We start from the raw sequence: 15,458 nt of genomic DNA, 5'->3' as shown, positions 1-15,458 counted from the left end.
AGTCCAAATTGATCCCATTGGCTTTTCTTGTTAAAGAGAAGTGAACCTGGAAGAGTAAAGGAAGGAGGAAAGGCCAGGAATGGAAGGAGAAGGCTGCCTGCTGCACAGGGCATCTCTAGAGGCATTCTTGGTGTTACAAATGTCTTTCCTTCAGCTTTCTGTCTCTCATTACTGACAGTGGAAAATACAAAAGCTGCCAAGCTAGAGGTTCAGTATGGCCAAGGTAGGAAACCTTACTAGACAGGCAGATGGTGATTTCTATAATCTGAAATCCTGGACTTTAAATACGTTGGGATAGAGCCCTGGGCCACTAAATGTAGTGATAATGCCTGACAGCAGCAGCTGGATCCAGTTTTCTGTGGACAACAGCTCCTTGGGTGTTTTTTGGTGGATGGTGGGTGCCACCAGGACAAGGTATGCTTTAGAGAAGGAAAAGGATCCTCTAAACTCCGCTGGAGATATTTTGTCTCCCAGGTTTTTTGTACTTTCCAACTGAAAAGTGCTTTGAATACCTAAGGACAGTCAACTCGCATTGAGAAGTTTTTCTTAGCCTGACAAAATTCCCAAAGATGTATGATTGCAGTAGATCAATAAGGGGGAAAATCTGTATCTTAGGAGCACAGGTGACATCTTGCTGCAACTTGCAGGAGAAATGATAAATGTCTCTCTCTGTTTATTGCTTACCTCCGTGGCTAAATCTGCTAAACCAAAAACAAATTTTACCCTCAGATCTCCTAGTTTTCAAATTTATGCTCGTCTGGCATTACCTTGATCTTCAAAGCAGGAAGGTATATCAAAGGAAACAGAAGGTTTGACACCAATTACTGCTGCTGGATGCCATCCACTGAATAAAGATGGAGTGTTAATATTTACACTGAAAGTGAAGGAGATAAAACACACTAGGTACATCTAAGTCTACAAATAAGCCCTTCTGTGTATAGCGGGCAGAGATAAAACCAAGCAAAAATTTGAAATTACCATTGAAAACATCCCAAACACCTTCAGAAATGTTGGGCTATAAACAAAGAAATAACAGCAAAACCACTGAGAGAGCCTTCTAGGAAAGCAGATCCATCTCCCCGCTTCTCAGGGGTATTACCTGGTCTTCAGGACATGGTCTTTTGAAATAAACAACCATGCAGAAGTAGTTAACATCTAAATTTCTCCCCACTTCAGCGCTTGACTTACATTTTATTCTCTTGAGTTTGAAGCCATCAGTTCAAGCACTTTTCCCTGCGTCCCTCTCTGCTTCTCTTCATCCCATGGTTCTTCTTCTTTTGCACCCCCACAAGTCTTTCCCACAACTTCTTCATCTTAACAACCTGAGAAGTCTCTCAACAATGCAAACCCCCCATTGCACAAGGTGCTGTGGGGTTGTTGGTATTTCAGCGGCAGACTTACAGAAGAGGAAGGTAGAGAGGAGGAGGCAAAGGGTTCGCTAGCACTGTGAGGATGCACAGCTCAGCAAACAACAAACGTTCTTTTAGGCAACCCATTTAAAAAGGAAAAGGGATCTTTCCAGCATTTTTCCTGGAAACAATTTAGTAACGGAAAGTGAGGCTATTCTAAAACTGCCTGTACTAGAGCATTGCACAGGAGGTTATTTACACCATTCACTTCTTCCACTTAATACAATTTAGACAATGAAACCAGAGTGTTTAATGGAGGTAATTTTTGTTCCTAGTCAAATATCATTCTTCAGATTAAATTACTAGGTCTGTAGTGTCATGTACAAATCAAGGTTATGTAGTACATTTTAGTGAGTTAAAAGGTAAATGATTTTATTACATTTATTTGGAAGGGATTTTCTTAACACCAAGTGGATTTTAAAACACTTGTTGAAATCAAAATTTCAGAATTGAAACTCCTGCCCTAAATTTGGATTTTTTGAAGGTATATGGGCTTTTCTCCTAAAGCCATATCACGCTTGCTATATGAATTTAATTCAAGTGAAGCTTCCAGCCTTTGTAGACCATTTCTGCATTTCAGCTTTGGAGAAGAGGTGAGGCTCTTCTTGAGAAGAACACAGCGTTTCTGAATCATATTGAATCTGCATGTTTCTCCTGCAGCAACAAAGCTCATTCCACCATAGTCGCTGTCCATCTAGGGATCAATGTTCAGAAGTCTGATATTTCCTGACTGTTAGGATGTCTGTGCTGGGCTTGGCTGAAGAGAAATCCTGCAAGAATTTCTTTCTCCAGTGCCCCGGGGGGTAACTGTGGCTATTCTGGTACTGTGAGGCTGGCAGAGAAAGATCACTGTGAGGAAACCTAAAATCTAGTTATGTGGCCAAGGAAGGAGCGTGTCAGATTTGCAATTCATGATGCAGAACTCTTGTCGTACGTTTTACAATTCATGGCTTAATATTGTGCACCTAGTCATCACGCACATACGTTGCAATTGATTTCATGCTGCTTTGCTATCAAGCAGGAGAGAAAGGAGCATAAGGGACCAGCTTACACTGAAAAGGATACATATTAGTCACATATACGTGTGTTTTGAAATCATTGCTGTATTTTGGCAGTAACCTAGGAGACTAGATGGAATCCCATCCAATTAACAAACTAGAGAAAGAATTCACTAGTAGTAAAACCCCACTCCTCAAATTGTCTCTCCGCTCTAAAATCTCCCTAAAATGACTTTAAAAGAAGATGTAATTAGGGAAAACTGGAAAGTATAACATTAATGTCTGTATAAAACGGGTATGGAAGGACAGCCTGCCTACACTGTCTGAAAGCTGCGAATACACTAATCTAGCACTTCACACTTTCTGGCTCTGCGTAGAGTCGGTGGCCCAGGAGCTGATCAGATTTATGTGGGTTTTCAGAGAGGCTGCTCACTGCAGACCCTTCTCTCATTGTACGCTTTAGCCCAAGAGCTGGTTTCTGATAATGGATGAGCTCTCCAGTGGTTGGACCTGCCCTGCCTTGACTGTCTCAGTGTTGTGCGGTTCGGTTTGCCTGGATGAGTTTGCTCTTTCCCCTGGTGGTGATGAGGAGCTAGGATGGCCAGTCGCGTGCAGAGTAGCTCAGAGCTCAAAATATTTTAGAAAGCTTGGTAAAGTTCTCATGCATTTCACAACCGTCAAGTTTCAAATTAGAGATGAGTCATTAAAAAAGAGTGTATTACTTGTACGCTTGCATGTAGTAGAATTGTACACACGTCTCTGTAATTAGCCATAGGCACCCAAAATTACAGATGTAACCATGCATTAAATGGAGGACCTCACTCTGACTGAATCTTGTATTCACAATTGCATTCCTTCTTGCTTAGATTTCAGAGCCTGTTGTCCAGATGGGCTTTGTTGGGCACCTAATTAGTAGTTAATCAAAAGCTCCTGCTGCGAACTGCTTCACAGCCCTCCTGGCATCCTAGCTGCTTGATACAGGTTCCTTTACTACACATAGGTGAAGGCACAGAAGTTGAAGTAGATGCTTTATCTATCTCCTTTATGCATCTGACATAACTAAAGCAGCCTCCAAAATAAAATCACCTCAGGATGCATCGGTTATCTGACAATCTGGTACTAAGAGCAAAATTAATCTTGAAATGTGTAAGTGGAAATACAGCCATGCGTTAATGACAATGATAGCGTAATATATTCTGAGATGAACTCACTGTTTTCTCTTTCCTTTCCAGATTTTGGCAATCATTTCCATCATGTTTATTGTACTATCTACAATTGCCTTGTCCCTTAACACACTTCCTGAACTACAAGGCGTGGATGAATTTGGGCAGACCACAGATAATCCCCAACTTGCCCACGTGGAAGCGGTGTGCATTGCATGGTTTACAATGGAATACCTCTTGCGGTTCCTATCCTCGCCTAAGAAATGGAAGTTTTTCAAAGGCCCACTGAATGCTATTGATTTACTAGCTATCTTACCGTACTATGTCACTATCTTCCTCACAGAATCCAATAAAAGTGTACTTCAGTTCCAAAATGTACGACGAGTGGTCCAAATATTTCGGATTATGAGGATACTCCGGATTCTAAAGCTTGCCCGGCACTCAACGGGTTTACAGTCGTTGGGGTTTACGCTGAGGAGGAGTTACAATGAGCTTGGACTACTCATCCTGTTTTTGGCCATGGGCATTATGATCTTTTCCAGTTTAGTGTTTTTTGCAGAAAAGGATGAGGATGATACAAAATTCAAGAGCATCCCAGCTTCTTTCTGGTGGGCAACAATCACCATGACAACAGTAGGCTACGGAGACATCTACCCCAAAACACTTTTAGGTAAAATAGTAGGAGGACTGTGCTGCATTGCTGGAGTGCTGGTGATTGCTCTTCCCATCCCAATTATTGTCAATAACTTCTCTGAGTTCTACAAAGAGCAGAAGAGGCAGGAGAAAGCCATTAAACGCAGGGAAGCTCTTGAAAGAGCAAAAAGGAATGGCAGTATTGTCTCCATGAACATGAAGGATGCATTTGCTCGTAGTATAGAACTCATGGACATTGTGGTTGAAAAGAATGGAGAAAGCATAGCCAAAAAGGATAAAGTTCAGGACAATCATTTATCTCCCAGCAAATGGAAGTGGACCAAGAGAACGCTCTCTGAGACTAGCTCTAGTAAATCTTTTGAAACTAAGGAACAAGGATCTCCAGAAAAAGCCAGGTCGTCTTCAAGTCCCCAGCACCTGAATGTCCAACAGCTAGAGGACATGTATAACAAAATGGCAAAGACTCAGTCCCAGCCAAACCTTAATACTAAAGAGTCGAGTCAACCTGGAAAGCAAAAGGAAGAGCTAGAAATGGAAACCCTTCCTGGCCCTATGGTGCCCTTGCTGACGACTCGGACTGATGGGATCATTGATATGAGGAGCATGTCCAGCATCGACAGCTTCATAAGCTGTGCGGCGGAGTTCCCTGACTCCGGGAGGTTTTCCCACAGCCCGCTCGCTACCCTTCCCTGCAAAGGTGGCATTAACGTGATCCAGGAGCAGAGCAGGCCAGAGGGGAGCGGTGCCAGATTTGTGGAAACGAACCCAAGCTCCGAAGGCAGTCACCGCTCTGCTTTTTTCATAGAAAGTCCCAAAAGCTCCATAAAGGCCAGTAACCCTTTAAAACTAAGATCTCTGAAAGTCAACTTCATGGAAGAGGACACCAGCACATTAGTACCAGCATCAAATGTACTGAGAATATATTCAGACCCTCTCAAGAGCCGGGGAGCTGCTGCTGCTGCCACAGATACTTCCTTACTCTCTGACAGATCTCTCATGAGCCCGGAAACCTCGATCTACACAACCGCGAGTGCGAGAACACCCCCAAAGTCACCAGAGACGCAGACAGCCATAGCTTTCAACTTCCATGATGCTGGTATACACAAATATATAGATGCTGACACGGATGATGAAGGTCAGCTGCTTTACGATTCAAGTCCGCCCGGAAATGTGAGTCCCAAGTACAACGTTACAAACAGTGGCTACCTAAAGCAAAAGGACAATGTTTATAGAACAGAGAAGAACCATCTAGAAGCTGCTGCTTTACCCACCTCCCCTAAGCTGATAGGGCAAAACTGCATTTACTCTATGGAAGGTATCACTGGAAGAACCCAGGGCAACCAGGAGACTGTCAGACTAGAAAATCACATTTCCCCAGAAGTCCATGTATTACCAGGCAGCGGAGGACATGCTAACACACATGATCAAAGCATCTGAGATGGGCTCAAAAAGAACTTACTGAAAGTTTAAGGAATGTCTTTACAGTCAACTCAAAAAAAAGAGCTTCTGCATGGCATGAACTTGGCTGACACAAGCCACCTGTTTCTAAAAGTCTGGGGGAGGTCCAGTGTGGGTTTGTGAAAATGTCCTTCTCTGAAACAACTCTAAAGACATTGCCCACATCAGTCAAAAATAAGGATTGCAAATCACGGTCACACATTGATCTCCTTTCATGTTGTCCAGTGAAGCCAATGTGACCAAATATCCATCCATTCCCCTCGAACGCTAGAGCTCCTTTTGGAAATATTAACATCTGATTTGCATTAGTTCCATAAAGGATGCCAAGGCAGCCAGATTTGAACTCTGGAATAAATTGCTGGGGTTGGTATAAAGCTATCAAAAACACAATGCTCACTGCTTCAGGGCAGCTGTTCCCCTTCTACAGCTTTCTCTGATGGATATTATGTCTAAAGGTAACAGGGAACACTTGCATTATTGGAAAATCCAAGTGAAAACCATTTAAAACAAATAACGGTCTAGAGAAAACAATTATTAAAATGCTCTGTGTGTGTTTAACAATACGATATCCTGTAGGACCTGACATTTTCTTTTGAAATATCAGCAGGGTGAGTTGCACCACTTGTATCTAATTCCAAACATCCCCTAGGACATAGTGAAACTTGCACTTACCCTCTGCTAGAAACCGATACCTGCCCCAGGGCCAGCGCGTGGCCCTCAGGGGACCCGCAGCCCACGTTGGGAAGGTGTGAAGGAGCCATGCAGAAGCAGGAATCTCCGGAGGCATCGCAGCCAGACCCCCTTCCCGGTGCCAGGGGAGCGTAGGGCTGGAAGGAGAGCGCGGCTCTCGCCCTACCCCTCCGCGGAAGGGAGATGCTCGCTGCCCTGCCCCGCGGGGATGGCTGAGCGCGGTGGTGGCGGCGCTGACGCTGTGGTTGGCCCCCGCGGCACGTGCCGGGGCTAGCGGGACGGCTCCCTGGGCCTCCCCTTCCCGCCCGCACGCCGACTCCAAGGCGTCAGCCAAAGTCTCGCCCATGGCGTAGGAGAGGAACCGGTCGGTCTGAAGCTTTTTGCGCCCGAGTGGCGCAGCGAAAGATATGCAAGCGTTACATAAATATGCAAAAAGAGGGATTCGTTAGCGACCCGCCCCGGGCCTGGCTGTGCTCTCTCTCGCGAGGAGGTCGGGCAGGAGCGGCTCCCACAGAGCTGCGGTGCGAAGCAGCTGCGAGAGACAGGAGAATCAGGCCCGATGTTTTAATAACATCCAGTCATTTTTAAACGAAACAAGAAGAAAAAAAAAAAAAAAAAAGAAAAAAAAAGATCTGACCATTTTAAATGAACAGAACTAGCAGCCACCAGCCTAGGTTTTTAAAATATTATTGTTTCAATAAAGTTATGTCAAATTGTGTAGGAAATAATTTGTCTTTGGTTTTTAATCTCGGGGGGGAAAAGCACTTTACGTTGACTTTTTGTTGTTGTTGTTGCGATGCTGGAGTAGGATAGCAGAGTGTAACAATCAAGCACTTTAACCAAGCACTATTTTAATTTGTGCCTCCTGTCGTGACCGTGATTTGTTACACACCTGTAGCAAGTCACAACCTGTCCTGTGGTAACTGTGATGGTAATCTTTTATGTTGTTCTCTGTTTCTACTGTAAAACTCAATTGTAAATAACTCTGTCAATGGGCGTTTCCTGAGCTCTTTCTGAGTACCTGCCGGGGCGCGTAAGGAGCTGCATGCAGCAGGTCCGGGGACGTGCTGGGAGACGGGACGCGGGAGCGGAGGCGCACGGGCGGGAGGAAGACCCCTGAGCCGCTCGAGCCCGCTGCGTTGTGTTCCTTCCTAATGTAAAAAAACAAAACAAAACAAAAAAAAAAAGCCGTTGGTTAGTCCTGAATGTAAATGTCTGTCCGTCCAAGCTGTACAGTACTTCTGTCTGTAATCCGTAATAGTGAATGCAGCATGTACGGACAAAAGCAATAAGCACATATATGTTTTAGGAACTATTATGGGTTACGATGATAGCTTTGTTAGGTCTCTCCTTGGCACAAAACTGTACGCACGTTGGCGTTAACTCTGCTCTGCTCAGCTGAGCCCATCCCCGGGTGGTGGGACGCAGCCCGAGGTACCCGCTCAGAAGTCGCCCTTGCGTCCCAGCAAGGCGAGACCCGGGGGAAGGCGCGAGTGAGACCTGAGCCACCACCTCACGAATTAGCCCGCCGGCAGCGAGCGAGACCTCGTGCCCTGCAAAGAGTGACGCGGGAGGTACTCAACGTAAGTTCCAGGCACCTACGCGTGCAAATGATACTCCCCAGAGTATTTACGCAGGGCCAATTCCTGAGGTTCGTTTGCTTTTACTCTGCCTTCACTCAGCCAAAACCACCGTTCCTCTGAGTGGGCTCTTTGCCTGGTGAAGGACTTTAGGATTTGGCCATAGTAAATACAAGTGTACTTAGAGGAACCGATGTATTGCTGAGATACTAGTTAAGATTGAGTCATCATGAAAAAGTAAAGTGACTTTCCAGCAAATAAGCTTTAAATACTGATTCATTCTGTGGCTTTCCGAGGCCACAGAGCGGCAACGAGAAATCTTAAAGAGAACAGTCTTAACATAATCTCTATGTTTCAGTGATCATTCATGTCTGCCATCAGCACAAATGTAAAAAGAAGAAAAATCAGGGAAAAATTTTTTGATAAAGTAAGTAATAGTAATTTCCAAGTTAAATATTTTTAGAGCTGATGCTTTCATGTGGAAAAAAAGTCATATTTTACATATCACAAAAGTGAACGTATTTAAATATAGCCATATAGTGTAGTATTTACCACACTCTCATCCAAATTGATGTATTTGGTTTATAGATGGCACTGACAAAAATGTATAGATCAACAATTCTATCATTTTTTAACTGATAATCAACTGGTGCAACTCTCCTTGTAACCAAAGGCCCTCTGTCTGCCTTGTGTGATCACTCACGACACACACCTTATATCATCTATTTAGTCCTACCTTTAAAGTAGCATTTTATTGAGTCACTTTTGAAAGCCAAATTCAAAAGTATCATTAAAAATCTACCTTTTAAGTCTGAATAGCCAAAGTCCTATAGATTTCTTATAGAAAGCAAATAATTTAAAATTAAGCATATAATATGCTTGAAGAGCATTTCTTTCTTATTTGTGTATGAAGATGTAGCTCTCATTTTGTGCCCAGTTAAAAAGGAAGTATGTTTAATTTATTTTAATGAAATAAAGTCTGAATATGAAGTATGTATCTATATATGTGTGTGTGTGCATAATACACATATATATAATGTAAGCACTGGGAAATCTACTCTAACATAAAGCTATGGTAGACTAAATCTGTACTCATTACAAAAGGAAAGGCAGTGCTTTGAAAATATAATGCTCACCAAATCCTATAGACACTAGAAAGACAATTTCATTTTATAGTTTGTTTGATATATGTTCCCGAAAGCTCATAGCAGTTGGTGAAAATATGCAATATCACTTGCATCGAGCTAAAGCGTGCAGTTTAATCACTGATATTTGGCATTCAGGTCTGCGAATTTACTGTGCATCATGTATCAAGCAAGCTGACGGAGTTTCGTCTGCTGATGCATAAGACATCATATCTGAGAGGACTATGTATGTGTGATGTCTGTGCTTGCTTATATCTTATGCCATCAACATTGTTTTTAATACATATATATAAATATATATATATGGAATATATATATATGCGGAAGGAATGGGTGCAGTTTTCTTAACCAGGAGGCAAAGATCTTTTGAGTTTTAGCCTCGAACAGAGGAAAACAGCAGTCACATTGCAGTAGATTTCTCAGTGCCTTTTCTTAGAAACTTCACCAAAGCACACTTACGGAAAAAAAAAAAAAAGAAACAAAACAGTCTCCTGTGAAATCCACATTTTTCTGAAAGGTTTGAGAGTCAATAAAGGTAGAAGAAGGAAAAAAAAAAAAGGAGGAAAAGAACACCCATGGAACGCACATTCCCTTCCCGAACATGCCGTGTGTCAAGTGCCGGGGAATATCTGTCTGTGCAAGTCACGCAGAAACACATCCGAGGTGGTCGGTTTCTTTGGCAACTATGGCTGTGATAAACTGTAGCCTTTTCTTCCCTTGCAGCTAATAAGATACACATTTCTAAAGAAAACAGTATTCTCTTCTGTAAAATTGTAATGTATTGTTAATATTTGTACCTATTGTATATTTATGTCTTGACAGAATTATGACTGGTACAGTTTATAGTAAATAACAAGGGTACTTAAAACTCATCGCAAAGACAAGGTTTCTAAAGCCAAGTTCTCTTTCTGTCGGTAAGCTCCACGTAACATGATCTCCAATAGTTTTTATCACCTCATTTTAAAGCGAACATTAGAATTACTGAATAAACTAGCCGAGCGCTGGAGACCGTGTGGCACCGATGCTCTCCTGTGCAGCTCAGGCGGGAGCGAGATGGGGAGGTGGGCTTCCCCGGTGACTCCAAATTAGCTCCAACGTCACAATGTTTGGTCAGGCACTTCTGCTTATGGTAATCAGACTGAACAAGTGTTACATTAGGTTGCTTTAGGATCACCCACTTGGGGAGAATATGGCTTTAAATAGTTCTTGAATAAAGTACAGATGTTCTAGTTACCTCTGTACCTCCTGTTTGCCATTGTGTTGGCTTTATAAGTATCTGATGTATGGAAAAGTCATGTGACTTTCATGCATTCCAGAGTAGTCTATTTTTCTGTTCAGATTTAAAAAAAAATTATATATATATAAAAATATAAATATATATCTGTATTTTTAGCAAATTTATAATAGGGCAATCGAGTCAGACTTCTTCTTTTTGTATTACAGAATAATATATTAGATGCTTTCTTGGTGTTCATTTACATAGCTGATCCCCTAACCTTTTTGTTGTCGTTATTTTCTTTTGTTCTGAAAAACACCTGCAACATCCCTCCTGGAAGTGCGTCTGCAAAAGGTCACTGAGTTTGTCTGATGTTGTCATGTTTTCGTATTTTCCTGTTTGTGATGATACTTAAAAATAACCAGGGACTGGCTATGGAAACTAAGATGTTCCTTCTTAGAAACACAGAGTGGGCCAGACTCTGCCCTCAGTTATGGCTGTGTAAATGTCAGTAAATGCCACTGGCTTCAGCGTTAGCCACAGCCTGGACTTCAGTATTTTTCCAGATTTACATCGAATAAGCTGAGAGCATAAATAAGAGATGGTATTTGAATCTGACTGTCCTAATAATTACGATGGAGTTGGGATACACATCAAAATTCAGGCTCTTATTTTAAGGCAGAGACCTGACGATGCTCAGGCAAAGCTCTCGCCTTCGGGAGAGCTTTTCCTGGGTTGAAACAGAAGGGTCACGACTTTCATTTCCCAATGGGTTTTGGAATTTCTATTTTCAGTCCCAGATAAAATCAGGAAATGAGAAAAAATTATGGGGAAATGAAAAACCTGAATGTACGTGTTCAGAAAGGGACCGGATTTGGCTTTGATTATGGCAAAGTCTGTTCATGTACCTGCTTACTTAATGATCTTCCTTGCTCCTTTATAGCTGTACCATCACATAAATTGAATAAAAAGTCCATGAGATAAATGTGCATCCTGAAGCTATCTCATGGCCTGTTGAAGTTTAGCACGACAAAGAGCTTCGGGCCAGCTCTGTAGCTCTGCACAAACATTTCCTTTCGAATCCACCCAGCAGTCTGGTCAGTGACCATGTGTTTTTCCAAAGATGGAGTTTTGGTCCCATTTCCTTTTGTTTGCTTGTGTGATTTTCTTATATACCCACTGCACTAGCCAATAAACCCAAAACAAAATTAATTTGGGAAAACGTGTTTCAGAAAGTCCAGATACCACCTGAATGAAAAGAATAACCAGCACACACAGTTTTGCCTGTGGTTATGTATCAGCAAGACCCATTTACACATGGTATTAAAACTGGGTGGGATTTTTTTTTTTTTTTGGAAAGCAATTAATGCAATAGCCTGCCATATCCATCATCATCGATCACATAAATCCCTTCGAAAGGCACCTTCCATATTAGTAAGTTATTTTGAGCATAGTCAACAAAACCATCGGAAGCTTCTAGTCAGACCAGTCTTATATTCACCCCTGCAGGTAGCCCTCCCGCACCGCGACAGAAACGACCCAAATACCAACCAGCCCTTTAAAGAAGACATGTTTATTTTCCAGCATGTGTTTTGCACCCCGTGCTGATCAGATTTAGGCTCTTGCACTGAAATTTTGTCTTGGCCAGACAAAGGAAACCTTAGGAAAACTGAAAGTCTGCATTCAGAGTGTGTATCCCCTTTGTTGCTGGTGTTACCTAAGCCACAAATAAGTGTCCTTTGACACCAATGGTAGGGTGCCACAAGTGTTCATATCTGTAAATACTACTCAGAATTTTGCTTTGCTTGATTCTGGCTTCATCGCACAAGAAGTTTTCAGTCTAGAGGCTTAGAAGAGAAAGCTTCATTTTTCTTTTAACTAGAAATAATACTATTGATATTCTGTAGGACTGAAGAAGGATTACTTAACCTTTGACATTTTTAAAGGGGTCTTTTCAAGACTGTAGTAACACTACCTTCAAAGAATAACAATGAGGCTGGGCTCAGTACCCACCGAAACTAGAGCCTTGTGGAAGCCAGTGAGCCAAAACTGCATGAAATGCCAAATTCTTTGCTGCTGTAAAAGTCCATTGAGGTCAATGGAGCTGTGCCCCATTTAGCCCAGTAAAGAATTTGGACCCGTATCTCTAAAAGCTAATGGAAAACTAAAAGCTCTGTATGACCTCAAGGATGGAGGTGTCTGTCCACAGCACCTATGAGGAAGCCAGTGAGGTGAGGGAGTGGGAAACAGAGACAAGTGAGTGAAAGCCTGGGAAAGGAGGGAATCCTTTGGGCAAGAGGATGATAATCATGTCATCCGATCTTGACTGAGCATCCTTCCATGTCAGCTCACTCTTCGTGGGCTTAACGCCACAAGCAGCGTCCCAAACTCACAGGTGACTGTCCCCTACAGCTGGACCACAAACTCAGCCACACGGTTCAACTCTCAGCTCTCGGTCCAGGGACTTACTGATGCTGGGAGGACACTACCAGCAGATGGGCCATCGGAAACCTTTGATTGTGTCACAACCTCTGGTCCTACTGGTAATCCAGATTTAAGACCATTTTAGGATTAATCAGTTCTTCTCTACTCTCCGTATTTCATTTAGGAGCTCTGCCCTTTATGCCTCTGCTTCCTGTTATGTTTCACTGCCTCTAAGTACCATTAGCCACATGTTGGCTCATGTGACCACTGGGATTTAGTTTGTTTATATCAGTTTTGTTGGCTTGTGGCAAAGACAGAGAACATTTTTTTCCCCCATTCTTTCTGGCTTTTTGGTGGTGAGTGCAGAAAATTGCTTTTGCATCGCAACGTTCCCCACTGGTGTGTTTGCGGGGGGGAGTGTGCGGGGAGCAGCATCTCCGTGTTACTTTGAACTTTGAAGCCATGATACTGCAATGAGAAAGGCCAGCCACAGCTACCAACCAAACTCGCTTTCCAACTAGATTAGCATTAAAAATATATACCCCAACTTACTGCAGCAGAATCCTGCTTTCTAACCAGGCCAGTGAAGCAGTTCCTGAATGGGGAGAAAACACATCATGAGGCACCGTTGCAAGTGCTGTTTAATAACGGCTGCATGCTCACGGAAGGACGCCGGGGTGGTCTGTCGCTGTGCTGCGCATCGCGGCTCTGCAGCGTTTCGCAGGGCCGGGGAACAGCCTTAGGTCTTCCTTCTCCAAAAGCACAGGACGGCTGCTGGACCTGCAGAGTGGCCCACGAGCCCCGGGCAGCGGTGAGCATCCGTAGCCAGTGAAGGGTGAGAGAGCTGTGGGGTTCCCTTTAAAAGAAAAATGTGATATTTAACAACAAATAAAAACTGGAAAAATGTAAATTTCCTGTGGCTCTGCTAGTACACGTAGATGGAATTGCTTTTGTATCTGGAAATTTAATCTGACTGTGACCCAGCTTGAGAAAGGGCAGAATATGACAGGTTTCTCCATTGCCTTGCACTTCAGTTATTTTTTAACCTGTGCAAGGGGGAAGCAATGGGGAGTCCCGTTCAGCGTGTCCGTAATGAAGGGCAGTGCTTCATGCCTCTGCCCGACAGCCCAGCAGATCCCGCACAATCTCTTCATTGGGTTATATTGGATCGATCCACAGGGCAATGTGTCAGCAGATGTTTTCTCCCCTTTTAAGCAACGTTTCAATACCCTGGCACTTTGGGGTGATTACAGCAACATTAGCCATATACTAGTGTACTTAGAGTCTTACATTTTTTTGTAACTTTGATTTAGTCATTCCTTGTTGAAGTTTATTGACCTCTCCAGTTGTTTCCGTAAACAAATTATTTAAAAAAAAAAATCAGTGTCTTTATATGCATGTAGTAGTATGAAACTGTGATCAATGTGTGACATTCAGAAACTGTACTGTCTTGTAAAATATGTCCAAATGTCTAAGGATTTTAAAGCAATGGTCCCTTACTACAGACTACAGAAATAAATAAAAAGGTATGGATAAAACCAAAGCCTTTATTTGCTCTGTTTCATGGTCATGTATCCAGGCCAAAAACATAACTACCATCAGCTGGCACTGAGTTTCTGCTTCAGCTCATTGCAGTTGACAGCAGGTTTAGACATATGTTATTTGCTCACGGATAAGGCCGTGATTCAGGAAAGAAGTGCCGAACGCGACACCTCCTGTTTTAAGTCTGACGGATTGGGTGCATAAACCCGTGGGCATCAGTCCCCACCCGACATGGACCAAATCTACCCTCACCTCCCGTAGCCACGGCCGGGCTCAGGGACCGGGGCATCTCCCAGCTTCTCCGTGCACGGCCCAGGGACGTGTGGGACACAGGGAGATCCCTGTCACACACACAGCGCCTGGAGATCGGCGTCTCGATCGTGCGATTGTGCAGCTGCAGAACCAGACGCAGATGGGAGAACAGCCGAGGTTTGGAGACAAAGAGCTTTGGGTGTGAAAACTAGACAAACAGGCTGCTTTCGCTGCTACTTGAGGCAAAAACTTGGGCTTTCTGCTAGAGCCACTCTGGTTTTATTCTCCAGTAGATTAAACGTGGGTTAAATTATGCAAGTCATCAGAGCAAAGGTAATTCAAACTGCTCAGGAATATTTTCTTTGAGTTGATTACGTCCAAATTGTTTTATATGGGAATGCAGTTTCTGTAAGAGTCTTCTAAGCTCCAATCTGAACCCCCTGATTTATGGAGATGCTAATTTATGGCCATTTAAAAATGTAAAAAACCCAAATAAGCACACATTTCTACTCAAGCCAACTGCTTGTTTGTACGATTCTGTACTCCACGCACCCTTACAGGTTCCTGCATATACAAATCACATGAAAAAGACTAAGTGCAGAGTTTTACATCTTCTTTTATACAGCCACCACATTTGCAAATGGAAACCAGAAAGTGCACAAGTGGACAAATCTCACAGAAGGCCGTGCAACGCATTTTAATGGCATGTTTCTGCATTTACTTGTGTTCATTTTCAGTTTAGTAATATCTTTTTAAGAAAAATCTAAATGATCAGTTGAGTATTTCATAACAAGCAGTGACAATGACATCTAATAAGATTAAGGCACTGAACTTGAAGGGAAGTTTACAAATGAAGAACTAGAAAGTGGAGAAATTCCTATAACATATGTCTTCCTCTTCCACTTTCTGCTAATGACTTTTCTTGTT

General features: G+C 42.9%; 1 protein-coding gene across 1 annotated transcript in view; it reads left to right on the top strand.

Annotated features, from left to right (window-relative positions):
• Nucleotides 1-5,661, top strand: part of KCNB1 (potassium voltage-gated channel, Shab-related subfamily, member 1) — a 125,220-nt gene extending 119,559 nt beyond the window's left edge. Inside the window, exon 2 of the mRNA XM_009893348.1 lies at nucleotides 3,640-5,661. Coding sequence (XP_009891650.1) covers nucleotides 3,640-5,661 — 2,022 coding nt within the window. The remainder of the gene's footprint in view (nucleotides 1-3,639) is intronic.
• The last annotated feature ends 9,797 nt before the right edge of the window (nucleotides 5,662-15,458 follow it).

Source organism: Charadrius vociferus, unplaced genomic scaffold (genome assembly GCF_000708025.1).
Source record: "Charadrius vociferus isolate BGI_N301 unplaced genomic scaffold, ASM70802v2 scaffold259, whole genome shotgun sequence".
Classification (NCBI taxonomy): domain Eukaryota; kingdom Metazoa; phylum Chordata; class Aves; order Charadriiformes; family Charadriidae; genus Charadrius; species Charadrius vociferus.
The sequence above is the reverse complement of the archived record's forward strand: the minus strand, read 5'-3'. Positions and strand labels throughout refer to the sequence as shown.